The sequence below is a fragment of the Quercus robur genome, chromosome 11 (genome assembly GCF_932294415.1).
Source record: "Quercus robur chromosome 11, dhQueRobu3.1, whole genome shotgun sequence".
Taxonomy (NCBI): Eukaryota; Viridiplantae; Streptophyta; class Magnoliopsida; order Fagales; family Fagaceae; genus Quercus; species Quercus robur.
The window spans coordinates 27,762,730-27,779,152 of record NC_065544.1 but is presented as its reverse complement, the minus strand read 5'-3'; the positions used below and the strand labels follow the sequence as shown (position 1 = coordinate 27,779,152).

The 16,423-nt window shown below is 35.8% G+C and overlaps 2 protein-coding genes across 2 annotated transcripts; both read right to left on the bottom strand.

Annotated features, from left to right (window-relative positions):
• Nucleotides 1-674: 674 nt before the first annotated feature.
• On the bottom strand, nt 675-4,020 carry LOC126706130 (alcohol dehydrogenase 1-like). Its single transcript, XM_050405434.1, has 10 exons — nt 3,861-4,020; nt 3,054-3,190; nt 2,879-2,925; nt 2,436-2,761; nt 2,273-2,355; nt 2,048-2,114; nt 1,876-1,937; nt 1,689-1,784; nt 1,435-1,596; nt 675-935 (listed from the first exon to the last, which is right to left on the bottom strand). Exons 1-10 carry the CDS (start codon nt 3,898-3,900, stop codon nt 819-821), a joined length of 1,137 nt encoding a protein of 378 aa, XP_050261391.1. The 5' UTR covers nt 3,901-4,020; the 3' UTR covers nt 675-818.
• A 6,150-nt stretch (nt 4,021-10,170) lies between these two features.
• On the bottom strand, nt 10,171-13,773 carry LOC126706127 (alcohol dehydrogenase 1-like). Its single transcript, XM_050405429.1, has 10 exons — nt 13,543-13,773; nt 12,650-12,786; nt 12,486-12,532; nt 12,014-12,339; nt 11,851-11,933; nt 11,607-11,682; nt 11,433-11,494; nt 11,246-11,341; nt 10,992-11,153; nt 10,171-10,479 (listed from the first exon to the last, which is right to left on the bottom strand). The coding sequence occupies exons 1-10, from the start codon at nt 13,580-13,582 to the stop codon at nt 10,363-10,365; spliced, it is 1,146 nt and encodes a 381-aa protein (XP_050261386.1). The 5' UTR covers nt 13,583-13,773; the 3' UTR covers nt 10,171-10,362.
• Nucleotides 13,774-16,423: the final 2,650 nt, after the last annotated feature.

Sequence of the window (16,423 nt, the reverse complement as noted above, 5' to 3'; positions counted from 1 at the left end):
GACTGGGGTTAGGTGCTTCAATGGAGTAACAGCGCTTGAAGAATACAAGCTTTAAAGTGCTCTGCCAGCAGTGCTCTGATGCAGTGTACCACATCTGGTTACAGAGAAACACCACACATTTTTAAGGAGCAACATTAAATTTAGAGTTAGGTTCCGCATCACAGTGAAGAATTCTATTATCAACAGGGTGATTTGTTGTAATTGGAGTGTTGTAGTCTAGCTGCTGTTTGGCTTAGTTTTTTTTTTTTTTTGGGTTGTCAGTAACCTAGGCTGCTTTGTGTAGTGTTTGTACTAGGCTTTCTTTTATTGTGCAGTTCTTTTGGGCTGCTGGAGCTGTAGAATTTCTGTACTTTTTTACTTTTAACAAAATCTCACATTTATCTAAAACAGAGAATTTGAGGTTGCTTGAAACATTGATGAGAATACTGAATGTGAGAAGGTGATAAGAATTGTTTTGCTTTAGTGGAGAATTGTTTTGGTGAGTAGCCACCATAAGCACTGTGCTGCTTAGGGGATATATATAATCTTCAGCCCGCCAGGAATCTTAAAATCAATCATTTCATATATTTTGTAACTATAAATCAACCTATGTTTCCACTAAGTGTCGCATTTTAATTGAAGAATAATAAGTGTATCATTTGATAACTCGAAGAGACAAGAAAACATGCTAAAAGTTCAATATAAACTCACTGAGTATTTTGATTTAAATGATCTGGAAAATAGACATTTCAATTTTTTTACAGCACTCTAAAGAGAGACACAAGACTTCACTCCAAACTATGCATCATTTCAGAAATACTCATCATTTCAATCCTGCTCTATGCATCCATGCGGATAATGCATCTAAGGCCTTCACCTCTAAGCATGTACTCAAAGGCCTTGTTGATTTCTGAGAAAGAGACTTCATGGGTGATGAACTTCTCTAGCTCAAGCTCCTGCCACAATATAGAACAATTAGACTAACAAAACTAAACAAAAAAACAAAGAAAAGAGGGTGAAGCGGAATAAATAACTTGGATTTCTAAATAGTAAATACAAGCCATGTAAAGGTAATTCTTGACAGATAATGAAAGAGAAGACCTTGAAAGCAAGAACAATCAGACAAGGAAGAACTAAAGGGAAAAAAAAAGATGGTCTTATTCCCTTTTGGAGTTTAAGCATAATTTCTCAAGACATTTTGGACTTATATTTTTATCTTTTGTTTATTCCTCAACTCTGGCCGGATATTGAGGCAGGATTAAAGCATTCAAATGAGTACTTTGTTAAGGTATACCATGGAGGCCACTAGTGGCCATTAGACCATTTTCTTGATTAAAATTACTGCCAGTCACGTGTAAAGAAACTAGCATTCTAAGTAAAAGAAGTAATCCGATATGCGGATTGCAAAGTGATCTAATCCATACATTCTATTTTTCAATAAGAAATTCAGCTTACCTTATTCATGTATTTTTCAACCACCGAAGGCAAGTCAGACCGTGGTTTGTAGTTGCCAAAGAAGGTACCCTTGATAGTCCTCTCATTCAAGATATTCATTGGGTGGGTTTTAAATGCATCATCTTTGTTTGGGACACCAACAAGTACAGCAACACCCCATCCCTGCAAAGAAACATACCATATGACAGATTTTAGACGAATGGATTCGAGATAAAATCTATTTATTACATGAACAGGAGCTCGTGGGAAATTACATCATGAACACATTCAAATGCAGAAATCATGGCATTGATACTTCCAGTGCACTCAATACTTCGATCAACTCCACCATTGGTCATTTCAGCAAGCACCTAAAGAAGTCAAAGAAAGTTAGAAAAGCTGTGAAAGTTGTTTGCACCTTCACAATGGAAAAATGTTTCTAGCATTTTAAAGTAAACCAACCTCATGAACTGGCTTGTCATGGTCTTTTGGGTTCACAAACTCGGTGACACCAAATTTCTTGGCTGTTGACAAGAACAAGGAAAATGAACATAAAAGACTAAATAAATGAAAATCTAGCAACTCAAGCATTCCCTATATCATCAGATTTTGATAACACCAAGTATCACAATACCTTCATCAAATCTCTTTGCATTCAGATCAACACCAATAATCCTTGAAGCACCCGCAATTCTAGCCCCCTTCAGCAGCCTAATCACATAAAACCATAAAATCATGTGTGTGTATATATATATATATTAATATATATCTTTACTAGAAACAGTAATGCTGCAGTAGTAATTCCAAAAAAGAGCCATATCAAATAAGTCATCTGCATTAGAAAATAGGAGAGACTCACAGCTAGTCCAACAGCCCCGAGTCCAAAAACAGCTACCGTCGATCCCTTTTTGGGTTTTGCAACATTCAAGGTAGCACCAAGGCCTACAGAACTCAATTCTCAACAATAAGATAAATGAACAAATAACTATCATGCAAATAAATTCAAACGGTTTTTAACCGACCTGTTGAGATTCCACAGCTGAGAACACAAACTTTGTCCAGAGGAGCAGCAGGATCAATTTTGGCAACACTACCAACATGTAGCACAGTGTATTCACTAAAGGTAGAAGTCCCAACAAAATGGTAAATGGGTTGTCCATTAATAGAAAATCTCGACTTGCCGTCATTGAGCATCACGCCTCGGTCAGTGTTTATCCTCAGGAGGTCACACATGTTGCTCTCCTCTGACTTGCAATGCCGACACTCCTTGCACTCCCCAGTGAAGACAGGAAGCGCATGGTCACCAGGTTTGAGGTCTGTCACACCCTCACCAACGCTCTCAACAATCCTAAAATACCAAAATGACCAGAAAGACAACTATATAGTTAAAACTGAAACACAATTAAAACTATTTCATTGTAACTAGTATGTTCTAAATATTTTTTTTTTCTTGAAATGTCCATACCCGCCAGCTTCATGTCCAAATATGCGAGGAAACAATGGGGTCTGTCCCTGCATATTCAAAAATCAATCGGTTTAAGAATATCTAGCACAGAAAATAAGTATTTACCAGAATAATGCATTTCTATATACACGCATAAATCATATATATATATTATATATGATCAAAATGTGATTACCTTAGCTTCCCAGAAGTAAACATCTGTGTGGCAGAGGGAGGTGAAGAGGATCTTGAGACGAACCTCCATAGCCTGTGGTGGCGCCACTTCCACTTCTTCTATCACTAGTGGCTTTCCAGCTTCCCATGCCACAGCAGCTACATTGCACATTCATTCAATAATTAATTGAAAAAAAAAAAAAAAAAAAAAAAACACATAAATAGGATGTAGCTTTGACACTGCTAAAACATAAGACTTCCTGCTTGGGTTAAGCTAAAAAGTATGACTACTGTTAAGAACAAAGAAGGAATGCCCTCAAATTTATACTGAAACATTGGAAAAACCTGGTTTGTTTGGACTTCATACTGATGGTCACATTCAGTCAATTCCGGTACCTGCTTCAAACTTCTGAAGTAGCCCTGTTACTAATGGCAACTGTTTTTCCTCGTTATTATCTTGTGTCAAACACATAGGAGTTCAATTTGTATGGGACAATCAAAAGCAAACATGTTGCTGTATTGATTATTATATTTGGTACACAAAGAGTATATCCTATTCCAAAATTTTCTAGTTTTTGGGAATGACAAAAGATCATGGCGCATCCTAAAACTAGAAACAGCTCAAGATTTAGCAATTAAACAGAGCCCTTTAAAACAAAGAAAACGTGACAACCCAACAAGGGACAAAGAGTTGAGATCATCATAACAAATGGTACTTTAAAACAACAAAGAAATGGAAAGAAATCCATTGAAGAATCACATGACTAAAACTAGGAAACAACAACAAGATCAACAACAAAGAATGTCAGAAAAAATGAAAAGGTAGTACCTTTGCAACGTATGACTTGACCAGCAGTGGTTGAAGACATGTTTTTTTACTTTTCTTCACACTCTTTCTTGACTTTGATGTTTTATCACAGATTGCTTTGAATTCGTTGTGGAGAGATAGATATGCTCTATGAGGGTATATATAGCGTTTAGAACACAGGGTTCCCATATTTGCCTTCCAATAAGGTTCCAACTCCGGGATTCAAAACCAGATGTGGTACCGCTGGTTTTCAAAAGCCAGCAACTAACAGCTCTGTATGTTTCCTTTTTTGAAAAACTTGTTTATTACTTTCTAGCATCTGGTTTTCTTAATTCCCAGCATCTAGTTTTCTCTACAACATGCACTGATTGGTACTTCTCTCTCTCTTTTTTTTTTTTTGATGAAATGATTGGTGCTTCTCTTGAGTCTGAAGTCTAGACATAGAAATAATACTAAAGAATTATAAATAAACCCCATTGATTAAGAGTGTTACAGAATAAATAATATCATAATAAAGTAGGACTATCTATCGTGGATTATTCAGCCCAAAAATAAATAAATAAAAATTTGAAGGTCTAGTGGAATACAAACCGTGTGAAAGTCTGTGATTAAGACAAAAGGTTGCATTATTTCATGCTTTGGGAGTGCATAAATTCATCGGGTTGTATGTAAAAAACATAAGTTAAGAAGTCTCTTTCCATGGCTCTTCCGAAAGGGAGGGTTTCTTTTTATTGGGGGCTTTGGTGTTGGAGCATTTGTGGTTTGCTAGAAATCAAGCTATTCACAAAGAAATTAAATTCTCCCCAAATAAAGATCTCCAAGTAGTCTTAAAAAAATTCTTTGAACACCGTGTTGTGCTCACTGTTGTCCCTTTAGTGTTGCCTAGATCTTTTTATTCTTGGATCAGGCCTGAGCAAGGAGCTGTTAAAATAAATTGCGATGCGGCGATGGGGTTAGATCATTCATTTATTGCCATTGTGGCGAGAGATTGGAGAGGGGATTTGATTTTTTCCATGTCCAAACGGATGGAGACCAACTTCCCTATCCAAGCAGAAGCTGAAGCCATTAATTTGGCGACTTATGTTGCTGTTAACTGTGGGTTTGAGTATGTAGTGGTTGAGAGCGATACCAAAGCTTGTATTGATGCTCTCAAAGCCCCCTTTGATGAAGTGTCTTAGAGAATTTCATCCATAACAGCTAATACCCTTTTATGGGCATTCCGTGGTCAGCATTTTGTTTTCAGGTGGAGTCCAAGAGAATCAAACAAAGCAGCCCATGTTTTAGCTTCTTGGTGCCTTGGGAAAAATTTATCTGGTTGTTTTGGTCAGGGTTATGCTCCCAGCCCTTTTATGGATGTAATTAATTCTGAACTCTTATTTGTTGTAGTTGTTGGTTAGCCTCTGTTCTTTTTGGTTTGTCAATAAAATTTTCTGTTCATCAAAAAAAAAAAAAGTTAAGAACTAGTTCTCCCATGCCGGCACAAGTTAGTCTAAGGCCTAACAGGAAAATTTTAAAGGGATATATTTTATATCTAAATATCACTTAAATAATATTTTATTTTGTTCTCTATATATTAAGAAGATTTAAGAGGTTAATTATGATCTCAGAAAATGTCAAAAATATCTCTAATCTAATTAGATAATTCTTATTCCTTAAAAAAAAGGGTTAAAATTATAATTCAATAAAATTCAAAATAAAAAAACTACCAAGAAACTTTTTCCCTAAAAATTAGCAAATACTAACAAAAATATTGTAAACATATTATTTCTTATTTAAATATATCTTACGTACATTTGATACATTTTTTCCTAAAAACTAACACATACTAAACCTAGCAGTTTATTCCTTTTCAAAATCTTAAATATTAGTTTCTTAAAAATCCCTTCCTGTATAACCTTACTAACAATAGACAAATTCAAATTCAAATTCAAATTGAAAAATTACATTAAATTCAAAATAAAAAAAGAGCTTCATCGCACGTGTGGAGCACATGTAATGACATCCGTTTGGCCAAATTTTATTAAATTAATATTAAAAATATTGTGTACTAACTTGTTCTTTGTTTAAGGGAATGATTCCAAAATTATAAAAAATTTAAGAATTAGAATCCATTGTTTTAAAGTTTTAATTAAAGTGTATTTTAAAATAAAAAGTATGACCTTTGCTCCTTTTTATTTTTATTTTTTTTCGACGGGTTATGGAAATATTTGTTGTTGCAAGTGTTTTGGTGCTTGATAAATTTTTATTCTAAATTCATCGGTTGTATTTTTACTAACAATGGTTAAAATTTTGTGAAGAGATTCTTATAAAATTTTTAAATATTTCGTTACTAATATAAATAGAAGAGGGTGAGTGTTAATTTTTTCAAATCTCAAGGGACGCGAGTGTTTTTCCCTTTCATATTTGTGGTGGAATGTCATTCCCCCAAACCTCAAGGGAGGGGAATGTAACTACCCCAATGCAAAATACTTTTTTAAAATAACACATGCACTATTTAACGATTTAACCTATAAAATTTATATTATACTCTATTATAATTATGTAACATTTTCTCACACATCGCATGGGTCTGCGACTAGTTCTTACCAATTAATAAGACTAATTCATCCAAAGTGAGCTAGCGATACTATGTAGGTTTTATAAATTGACGTGTCACCAATAAATAAATAAAAAAGGTTATTGAAAAAATTCATTTATTAAATAGTTTGAGTGACACAAATTATATTCTTGCCACATCAATTTGTAAGTTTTTTGCCATAAAATTTGTATTAGTTTTAGCATTTTTCATTCACTTAATGGTGAATTGGTGATTGTGTTATATTTCTATATTAATTCATATATATATATATATATATATATATATATATATTTTTTTTTTTTTTGTGGGGAAGATGCTAAAGTTACTACAATTTTTATTATAAAAAATTTACAAACTAATGTGACATTTCAATAAAAGAATAAATGAGTATTGAACTGACATAAGTTGTAACGCAGTTTGTATTGAACTGACATTACAAACTGATGTAACTCACTTTTTTAATTTAAAAAAAAAAAAAAACTTTCTGCATCCATATTAATTTGGGGGTTTCTACGTTAGGGCGCCTTAGGCTATGGCCTAAATGGCCTAGGCCTAGGGCTGGCCCTGAGTTCTCCCAAAACTTGGTGGTAAATATAGTAGAAAATTAGGAAAAAATTGGAAAATAACACCAAGCTACAAACAATTTCGTTAGTTAACAACATTTTCAAACTATTTAGGAAACTAACATCTCGAGTTCAGTGTAGCAACTCAAGTCTTAGAAACTTGAGTTCTATGTGTCCACATAAAACTCGAGTCTTAGAGACTCGAGTTCTTACTCCCAAAAACCCACTTCCTTCCTACTCCCCAAAACCCACTACTTCCTTCTTCCTTCTTCTCACAATCTCAAAATTTAAAAAAGAAAATTCTCACGATCTCATAATTATGAAAAACCTAGTTCCTTCTTCCTTCTTCTTCTCACAATCACAGAATTTAAATAAATAAATAAAAAAAGAAAAAAAAAAAAGAAAGAAAAGAAGAAGAAAAGAAGAGAGAATTAGAGAAAAAGAGAGAAAGCAGATACATACCTGCACCAAGAAGAACAGCCACCTTCCCAATCAAGAGAGCCATCACCGATTCGCCATTGAGATGACAACAGGTGGGTGAGTTTGGTTTTGTCATGGGTGGGTTTGGTTTTTGTAGGTGACTTCTCCTTCTTTCTTTTTCTTCGTTTCTTTCTAGGTCTGTTTATGGGTTGTTGATTTCATTTAATGAACTCGAGTTGCTGCAGTGAACCCGAGTCTCTCATACTTGAGATGTTAGTTTGCTAAATAGTTTAGAAACATTGCTAATTAATAAAATTGTTAGCAAAATTGTGTTATTTTGGGGAAAAAAAAATCCTAGAAAACCACGGCATGGCCAATTCGGCTTCAGGCTTTAGAAGATTCATTTTGGAAAAAGTTTGTGACCTCTCATAATGGTTGGCCCTTTGGCACTGCAGAGCCACCCTTATCAAGTCTACATGCATTATATATGGAATGCATGTTTTTTATGGCCTAAGTTTGAGACCATCTCAACAAGCCATATCTTTGTGGCTCAACTCCAGATAAAATAAAAAGAGAAAAATCTATTGCACACATTGCCCAAAACATTGGTCACACGGTGTATGTAATAAACACTGTCCAAAGTAAAATTCACATAAAGTCACTAACCCAAATAATGATGTTGTCTGGGGGATAGGCCTTGAAATCTCTCCCTCTTATCTACTCAAAAATTATATAGGCTCACACCGTGATTCCCCTTTAAAGACCCATTACAGCTCCGACTCCACTATTTTGCGGGCCATGTCCTTAATTTCTTAATAATAAAAAATGGCATTCCTCACGGATTGCTGCTAAGAGTGAAGTTTTCTACTTTGGGGTGGATCAACAAAGAAAATAACAGATTCAAGATCTTTTCAAGTTCAAAGAAGGTAGCCAGCCGTCTTATAAAAATCATAAGCCTTTGATTGAGAAAATCACAACTCGTATGAACTCCTGGACTACCAAGCATCTCTCTATTGTTGGGAGACTCCAACTTATTCAATCTATTCTGTTCAGGATTCAAGGTTACTGGCCTGGGGTTTTTATTCTCCCTAAAAAAGTTATTAAGAACTTGGAGTAAGTTTAACAGTTTCTTAGGAAGGAAAATAATGAGGCAGCTGCAGGTGCAAAGTTGCTTGGAGTTTGATGTGCGTTCCAAAGAAAGAAGGGAGCTTGAGGATTGGAATAAAGTTGTCATAATGAAGCACATTTGAAATCTTTTTGTCCTTACCGGATGAATTTGGGTGGCTTGGGTTAATGAAAATTTATTGAAGGATAAAAGCTTTTAGGTTGTTATAACTTAAAGCTCCTGAAAATTGATCTTGGGGTTGGAGGAAGATTTCAGAGTAAAGGGAAGTGATAAGGCTGTTCATTAAGCATAAGGTTAGGCATGACTATAGTAATTTTTTTTTTTTTTTTTGGGTTGGATAATTGGCACCTAGATGGTGTTTTGTATTCTACATATGATTATGGGGTAATATATGATTTAGCAAGTACTTCAAATGCAAAGGCAAATTCAATTCTCTCTCATGATGGTTGGTGGTTTCCTAGATCCAAGGATCTAGTTGCTATTCAATACAAATGCTTCCATGGGAAATGAAGTAAGCAAGCTACTGTAGTGTGATTTTCTTCAAACTCTGCTGTGTTCTCTTGTAAATCTACTTGGGAGGCTAATAGAATGAAATTACCTAAGGTGGACTGATGGAGATTGGCTTGGAAAATTTCCAAACTTAATTATTAAAAAAAAATCCAAACCACAACTTTAGTTGTTGGGTTTCCTAGGGGAATTGACTGTCTACAAAGGATAGGATGATTCAATGGGGTTATCAAGGGAATACTTTGCGTGTTTTCTGCAGAAGGAAGCGTGAGATCAGGGACTACATTTTCTTTGATTGCTCCATATCTAGAAGGATTTGGCATCAAGTCAAAGTTTAGAGTTTGATGGAGGACTCTGGTTATGACTGGGGTTAGGTGCTTCAATGGAGTAACAGCGCTTGAAGAATAAAAGCTTTAAAGTGCTCTGTCAGCAGGCTTATCTTAGCTGCTGCAGTGTACCACATCTGGTCACAGAGAAACACTACACATTTTTAGGAGCAACATTAATCTAGAGTTAGGTTCCGCATGAAAGTGAAGAATCCTAAGATCAACAGGGTGATTTGTTACAATTGGAGTGTTAGCTTCTGTGTGTTTAATAGAAGATGGAAGCAGGAATGCTGCTTCTAGTTTCTAGTTTCTAGTTTCATTGTTGTAGTCTAACTGCTGTTTAGCTTTGTTTTTTTTTTTTTTTTTTTTTTTTTTTTTTTTTTGCCATGTTAGTAAATAGTAACCTAGGCTGCTTTATGCAGTGTTTGTAGGCTTTCTTTTATTGTGCAGTTTCTTTTGGGCTGCTGGAGCTGTAGAATTTCTGTACTTTTTTGCTCTTAACAAAATCTCTCACATTTATCTATAACTGTGAATTTGAGATTGCTTAAAACATTGATGAGAATACTGAATGTGAGAGGATGATAAGAATTGTTTTGCTTTAATGGAGAATTGTTTTGGTGAGTATCCACCATAGGAACTGCGCTGCTTTGGAATATATATAATCTTCAGCTCGCCAGTAATCTTAAAATCAATAATTTCATATATTTTGTACATATAAATTAACCTATGTTTGCACTAAGTGTGTCATTTTATTTGATGAATAATAAGTGTATCATCTGGTAATTCGAAGAGACAAGAAAACATGCAAAAATTTCAATATAAACTCACCTGAGTATTTTGGTTTAAAGGATCTGGAAAATAGAAATTTCAATTCTTTTACAGCACTCTAAAGAGAGACACAAGACTTCGCTCCAAACTATCCTACCAGAAGCTAATTTCATTTGTGAGTAAAAGTTTATTTTCTTCAATTACACTCAGAAATACTCATCATTTCAATCCTGCTCTATGCATCCATGCGGATAATGCATCTAAGGCCTTCACCTCTAAGCATGTACTCAAAGGCCTTGTTGATTTCTGAGAAAGAGACTTCATGGGTGATGAACTTCTCTAGCTCAAGCTCCTGCCACAATATAGAACAATTAGACTGACAAAACTAACCAAAAAAACAAAGAAAAGAGGTGAAGCGGAATAAATTACATGAATTTCTAAATAGTAAATACAAGCCATGTAAAGGTAATTCTTGATAAATAATGAAAGAGAAGACCTTGAAAGCAAGAACAATCAGACAAGAAGGAAGAATTAAAGGGAAAAAAAAAAAGATGGTCTTATTCCCTTTTGGAGTTTAAGCACAATTTCTCTGGACTTTTTGGATTTATATTTTTATCTTTTGTCTATTCCTCAACTCTTGTCAGATCTTGAGGCAAGATTAAAGTATTCAAATGAGTACTTAATTAAGGTATACCATGGAGGCCACTAGAGCTTCTAGTGGCCATTATACCATTTTCTTGATTAAAATTGCTGTCAACCACGTGTACAGAAACTAGCATTCTAAGTAAAAGAAGTAATCCTATATGCGGATTGCAAAGTGATCTAATCTATACTTTCTATTTTTCAATAAGAAATTCAGCTTACCTTATTCATGTACTTTTCAACCACCGCAGGCAAGTCAGACCGCGGTTTGTAGTTGCCAAAGAAGGTACCCTTGATAGTCCTCTCATTCAAGATATTCATTGGGTGGGTTTTAAATGCATCATCTTTGTTTGGGACACCAACAAGTACAGCAACACCCCATCCCTGCAAAGAAACATACCATATGACAGATTTTAGAAGAATGGATTCGAGATAAAATCTATTTATTACATGAACAGGAGATTGTGGGAAATTACATCATGAACACATTCAAATGCAGAAATCATGGCATTGATACTTCCAGTGCACTCGATACTTCGATCAACTCCACCATTGGTCATTTCAGCAAGCACCTAAAGAAGTCAAAGAAAGTTAGAAAAGCTGTGAAAGTTGTTTTCACCTTCACCATGGAAAAAATTTTCTAGCATTTTAAAGTAAACCAACCTCATGAACAGGCTTGTCATGGTCTTTTGGGTTCACAAACTCGGTGACACCAAATTTCTTGGCTGTTGACAACAAGAAGGAAAATGAACATAAAAGACTAATAAATGAAAACCCAGCACCTCAAACATTCCATACTATATCATCAGATTTTGATAGCACCAAGTATCACAATACCTTCGTCAAATCTCTTTGCATTCAGATCAACACCGATAATCCTTGAAGCACCCGCAATTCTAGCCCCTTCAGCAGCCTAATCACATAAAACCATAAAATCATGTGTGTGTGTATATATGTTTTTATTTTGCTAATCGTGTATATATATGTATATATATACTAGAAACAGTAATGCTGCAGCAGCAATTCCAAAAAAGAGCCATATCAAATAAGTCATCTGCATTAGAAGATAGGAGAGACTCACAGCTAGTCCAACAGCCCCAAGTCCAAAAACAGCTACAGTCGATCCCTTTTTGGGTTTTGCAACATTCAAGGTAGCACCAAGGCCTACAGAACTCAATTCTCAACAATAAGAGAAATGAACAAATAACTATCATGCAAATAAATTCAAACGGTTTTTAACCGACCTGTTGAGATTCCACAGCTGAGAACACAAACTTTGTCCAGAGGAGCAGCAGGATTAATTTTGGCAACACTACCAACATGTAGCACAGTGTATTCACTAAAGGTAGAAGTCCCAACAAAATGGTAAATGGGTTGTCCATTAATAGAAAATCTTGACTTGCCGTCATTGATCATCACGCCTCGGTCAGTGTTTATCCTCAGGAGGTCACACATGTTGCTCTCCTCTGACTTGCAATGCCGACACTCCTTGCACTCCCCAGTGAAGACAGGAAGCGCATGGTCACCAGGTTTGAGGTCTGTCACACCCTCACCAACGCTCTCAACAATCCTAAAATACCAAAATGACCAGAAAGACAACTATATATTTAGATAAATGTATTCAATTGTATATGAAAGGAACTGAAACACAATTAAAACTATTTGATTGTAACTAGTATGTTCTAAATCTTTTTCCATTTCTTGAAATATCCATACCCACCAGCTTCATGACCAAATATGCGAGGAAACAATGGGGTCTGTCCCTGCATATTCAAAAATCAATTGGTTTAAGACTATCTAGCACAGAAAATAAGTATTCACCAGAACAATGCATTTCTATACACGCATAAATCATATATATATGATCAAAATGTGATTACCTTGGCTTCCCAGAAGTAAACATCTGTGTGGCAGAGGGAGGTGAAGAGGATCTTGAGACGAACCTCCATGGCCTGAGGTGGTGCCACTTCCACTTCTTCTATCACTAGTGGCTTTCCAGCTTCCCATGCCACAGCAGCTGCAATGCACATTCATCCAATAATTAATTGGCAAAAAATAAAAAACAAAATAAACATAAATAGGATGTAGCTTTGACACTGCTAAAACATAAGACTGCCTGCTTGGGTTAAGCTAAAAAGTATGACTACTGTTAAGAACAAAGAAGGAATGCCCTCAAATTTATACTAAAACATTGGACAAACCTGGCTTGTTTGGACTTCATACTGAAATTGCAATGTAAAGCCTAAACTTAGAGAAACTTTATTTACAAACTCCAAATGTATCATCCTAAACAAAGACAAAAATAGAAAATGGACGGTCACATTCAGTCAATTCCGGTACCTGCTGCAAACTCCTGAAGTAGCTCTGTTCCTAATGGCTACCGTTTTTCCACGTTGTTATCTTGTGTCAAACACACAGGAGTTCAATTTGTATGGGACAATCAAAAGCAAAACATGTTGCTGTATTGATTATTATTTTTGGTACACAAAGAGTATATCCTATTCCAAAAAATTCTAGTTTTTGGGAATGACAAAAGCTCATAGCGCATACTAAAACTGGAAACAGCTCAAGATTTAGCAATTAAACAGAACCCTTTAAAACAAAGAAAAAGTGACAACCCAACAAGGGACAAAGAGTTGAGATCATCATAACAAATGGAATATTAAACAACAAGGAAATGGAAAGAAACCCATTGAACAATCACATGACTAAAACTAGGAAACAACAACAAGATCAACAACAAAGAATGTCAGAAAAAATGAAAAGGTAGTACCTTTGCAACGTATGACTTGACCAGCAGTGGTTGAAGACATGTTTTTTTACTTTTCTTAACTCGTTCTTGACTTTGATGTTTGATCACAGATCGCTTTGAATCGTTGTGGAGATATGGGTATGCTCTATGAGGGTATATATAGCGTTTAGAACACACAGGATCCCCATATTTGCCTTCCAATAAGGTTCCAACTCCGGGGGGCAAAACCACAAAGTGATACCGCTGGTTTTCAAAACCAACAACAAACAGCATTGGCTTATTTATGTTTCCTTGTTTTGATAAACTTATTTATTACTTTCTAGCATCTGGCTTTCTTGATTCCCAGCAGCTGGTTTTCTCTACAAAACGCACTGATTGGTACTTCTCTTGAGTCAAAGAGTCTAGACAAAGAAATAATACTAAAGAATTATATACAAACCCCATTGTTTAAGAGTTCTAACAGATTAAATAATATCATTTTAAAGTAGGTCTATCTATCATCTTATCTATGTGGATTATTCAGCCCAAAAATAAATAAATAAAATTTGAAGGTATATGTGGAATTGTGGATTACAAACTCTGAGAATTTGAAATTAAAGGCAAAAGGTTGCATGTTCCTGAAAAAAAAGAAAAAAAGAAAAGAGTTTTGCTAGGGACACAACCTTTGGCACAATTTTATGCCACAACTCACCACATGACGAGTTATGATTGGTAAGGATATGTCGGTAGGTCATGTGAGGACACATCTTTACTAATCACAACTCGTCATATGGCAAGTTATGGCATAAAATTACGTGAGTTATGTCCTAACATAATTAAAAAAAAGTCAAAAGGTTGTATTATTTCACGGTTTGGGAGGGCATTTTTCACGCTTTGCTTTTTGGGAGAGCATATTTCACGCTTTGGGAGAGCATATATTCATTGGGTTGTGTGTGAAAAACATAATTTGAGAATTAGTTCTCCCGAAACTTTATGGTAAAAAGAGTAGAGAAAATCACGGCATGGCCAATTCGGCTTCCTTTAGAAGATTCATTTTGGAAATAGTTTGTGCAATGCATGTTTTTTACAGCCTAAGTTTGAGACCATCTCAACAAGCCATTTCTTTGGGACTCCACTCCAGATAAAAATGTAGTAAAAGATAAAAATCTATTGCACACATTGCCCAAAACATTGGTTGCATTCAATAAGCAATATCCGAAATAAAATTCACATAAAGTCACTAACCCAAACACTGATATGGTCTGGGCCTTTTGGAGGATAGGCCTTGAAATCTCTCCCTCCTATCATATCTATTCAATAATTTTATGGATATTCTCCTTTAAAGGCCCATCACTGACTCATTTTGCGGGCCATACCTTTAATCTCTTAATAAAAGAACAGCTTTACTCACAGACGGTGCATTCAACTCACCAACCCCATAAACCCAACTCTCGTAACACTTGGGAGTGGTTTTTGTGGGTTTGGGTTGGTTGGGTTCTAAACTTCTTTTGAAGCTTGGGTACACCATTAGGATAGCAGCCAGGCACGGGCCTTCATGATAGGCTCTAAATGGTAGCCGACAGAATTAACAATTTAATCATTTAACTTGATCCTTGATGTGTATCAGGCAGACATGAATCAGAAGAATCAGAAGTCAGAAAATAAGAAGAAAGGAATGAAGAACAGAACGACACAGCAGCTGGAGAATGTTAAATGAATAGCCAAAGCTACAAGCAGTTTAGGCATTGTTTTCAGTAGCAGATGAGTCACACGTGTTGTTACTAATCCTTGCACGTGCTGTAACTAATTTCCTCATAATTAGGATAGTTAGTTAATTAGTTATACTCTGTTATGGACGTTTAGGTCCAGAGGTTGGGGATTACTGTATATAACTCTGTTTTGTGTACAGATTCAATTATTCAATCAATTCAGAAATTTTTATACCTCTCTCTCTCATTTTCTCTGTGATAGCTTAGCTTCTTTTCCCTTTATTCTCTTATATGGTATCAGAGCTCGAGCCCTCATCAATGGCGCCGAATACTCAAGCTACACAGACCAGTTCATCTTCCTCATCTCAGCGAGAGCTGACTCCAATGGAAGATCCACGAAGCCCATTCTTCTTGCACCATGGTGAAACACCAGGTGCGATTTTGGTTACTCAGCCACTAACTGAGGATAACTACCCTATGTGGTCCAGAGCAATGAGAATGGCTTTGGATGCCAAGAGCAAACTTGGATTTGTTGATGGCACTGTCAATGCTTCCATGGCAGTCACGCCATTAGAGAAGCATGCTTGGTCCAAGTGCAATTCAATGATCTCATCCTGGATCTTGAATTTCGTTTCTCCTCACCTTACTGCTAGTGTGATTTACAGAGACACTGCATTTGAGGTATGGAATACTCTCAAGAAACGATTCTCTCAAGCAAATGGACCAAGGATCTCTCAGCTTCAGAAGCAAATCACAACTATGTTGCAAGGTGCTGCTACTGTAACAGGATTTTTCACTGATTTTCAAGCTGCATGGGATCAATTGTTGAATTTCAAGCCTTTACCGTGTTGCTCATGTGGAAAATGCACCTGTGGAGTAAATGATAAAATTGCATCTTTTCAACATCAAGATTCTCTAATGCAATTTCTGAATGGCTTGAATGATTCTTACTCTCAGGTCAGAACTCAAATCCTTATGATGGAGCCTAGTCCTTCCATTGATAAGGCTTTTTCCTTAGTGATTCAAGAAGAAAGGCAAAGGTGTTTGGGTTTTCCTGCTATTCCTTCTGTTGAATCAACTGCTCTTGCAGTCAAGAATCAAGGATTCAACCAAGGAAATTCGTTCCAAGGGAACAACAGTAAGAACTTCAAAGGAAGTAATGCAAAAGGAAGGCATGTGTGTAGTCACTGTGGGAGGCTCGGTCACATCATGGA

What these genes read in the sequence shown, in the direction of transcription:
- LOC126706127 (XM_050405429.1), bottom strand. Translation starts at nt 13,582, where the DNA reads ATGTCTTCAACCACTGCTGGTCAAGTCATACGTTGCAAAG. An exon ending in TGCAAAGAGATTTGACGAAG is followed by an intron (nt 11,495 to 11,606) that starts GTATTGTGATAC and finishes TGTTGTCAACAG; the next exon opens with CCAAGAAATTTGGTGTCACC. An exon ending in CATTTGAATGTGTTCATGAT is followed by an intron (nt 11,154 to 11,245) that starts GTAATTTCCCAC and finishes GTTTCTTTGCAG; the next exon opens with GGATGGGGTGTTGCTGTACT.
- LOC126706130 (XM_050405434.1), bottom strand. Translation starts at nt 3,900, where the DNA reads ATGTCTTCAACCACTGCTGGTCAAGTCATACGTTGCAAAG. An exon ending in TCGGGGCTGTTGGACTAGCT is followed by an intron (nt 2,115 to 2,272) that starts GTGAGTCTCTCC and finishes AGGCTGCTGAAG; the next exon opens with GGGGCTAGAATTGCGGGTGC. An exon ending in CATTTGAATGTGTTCATGAT is followed by an intron (nt 1,597 to 1,688) that starts GTAATTTCCCAC and finishes GTTTCTTTGCAG; the next exon opens with GGATGGGGTGTTGCTGTACT.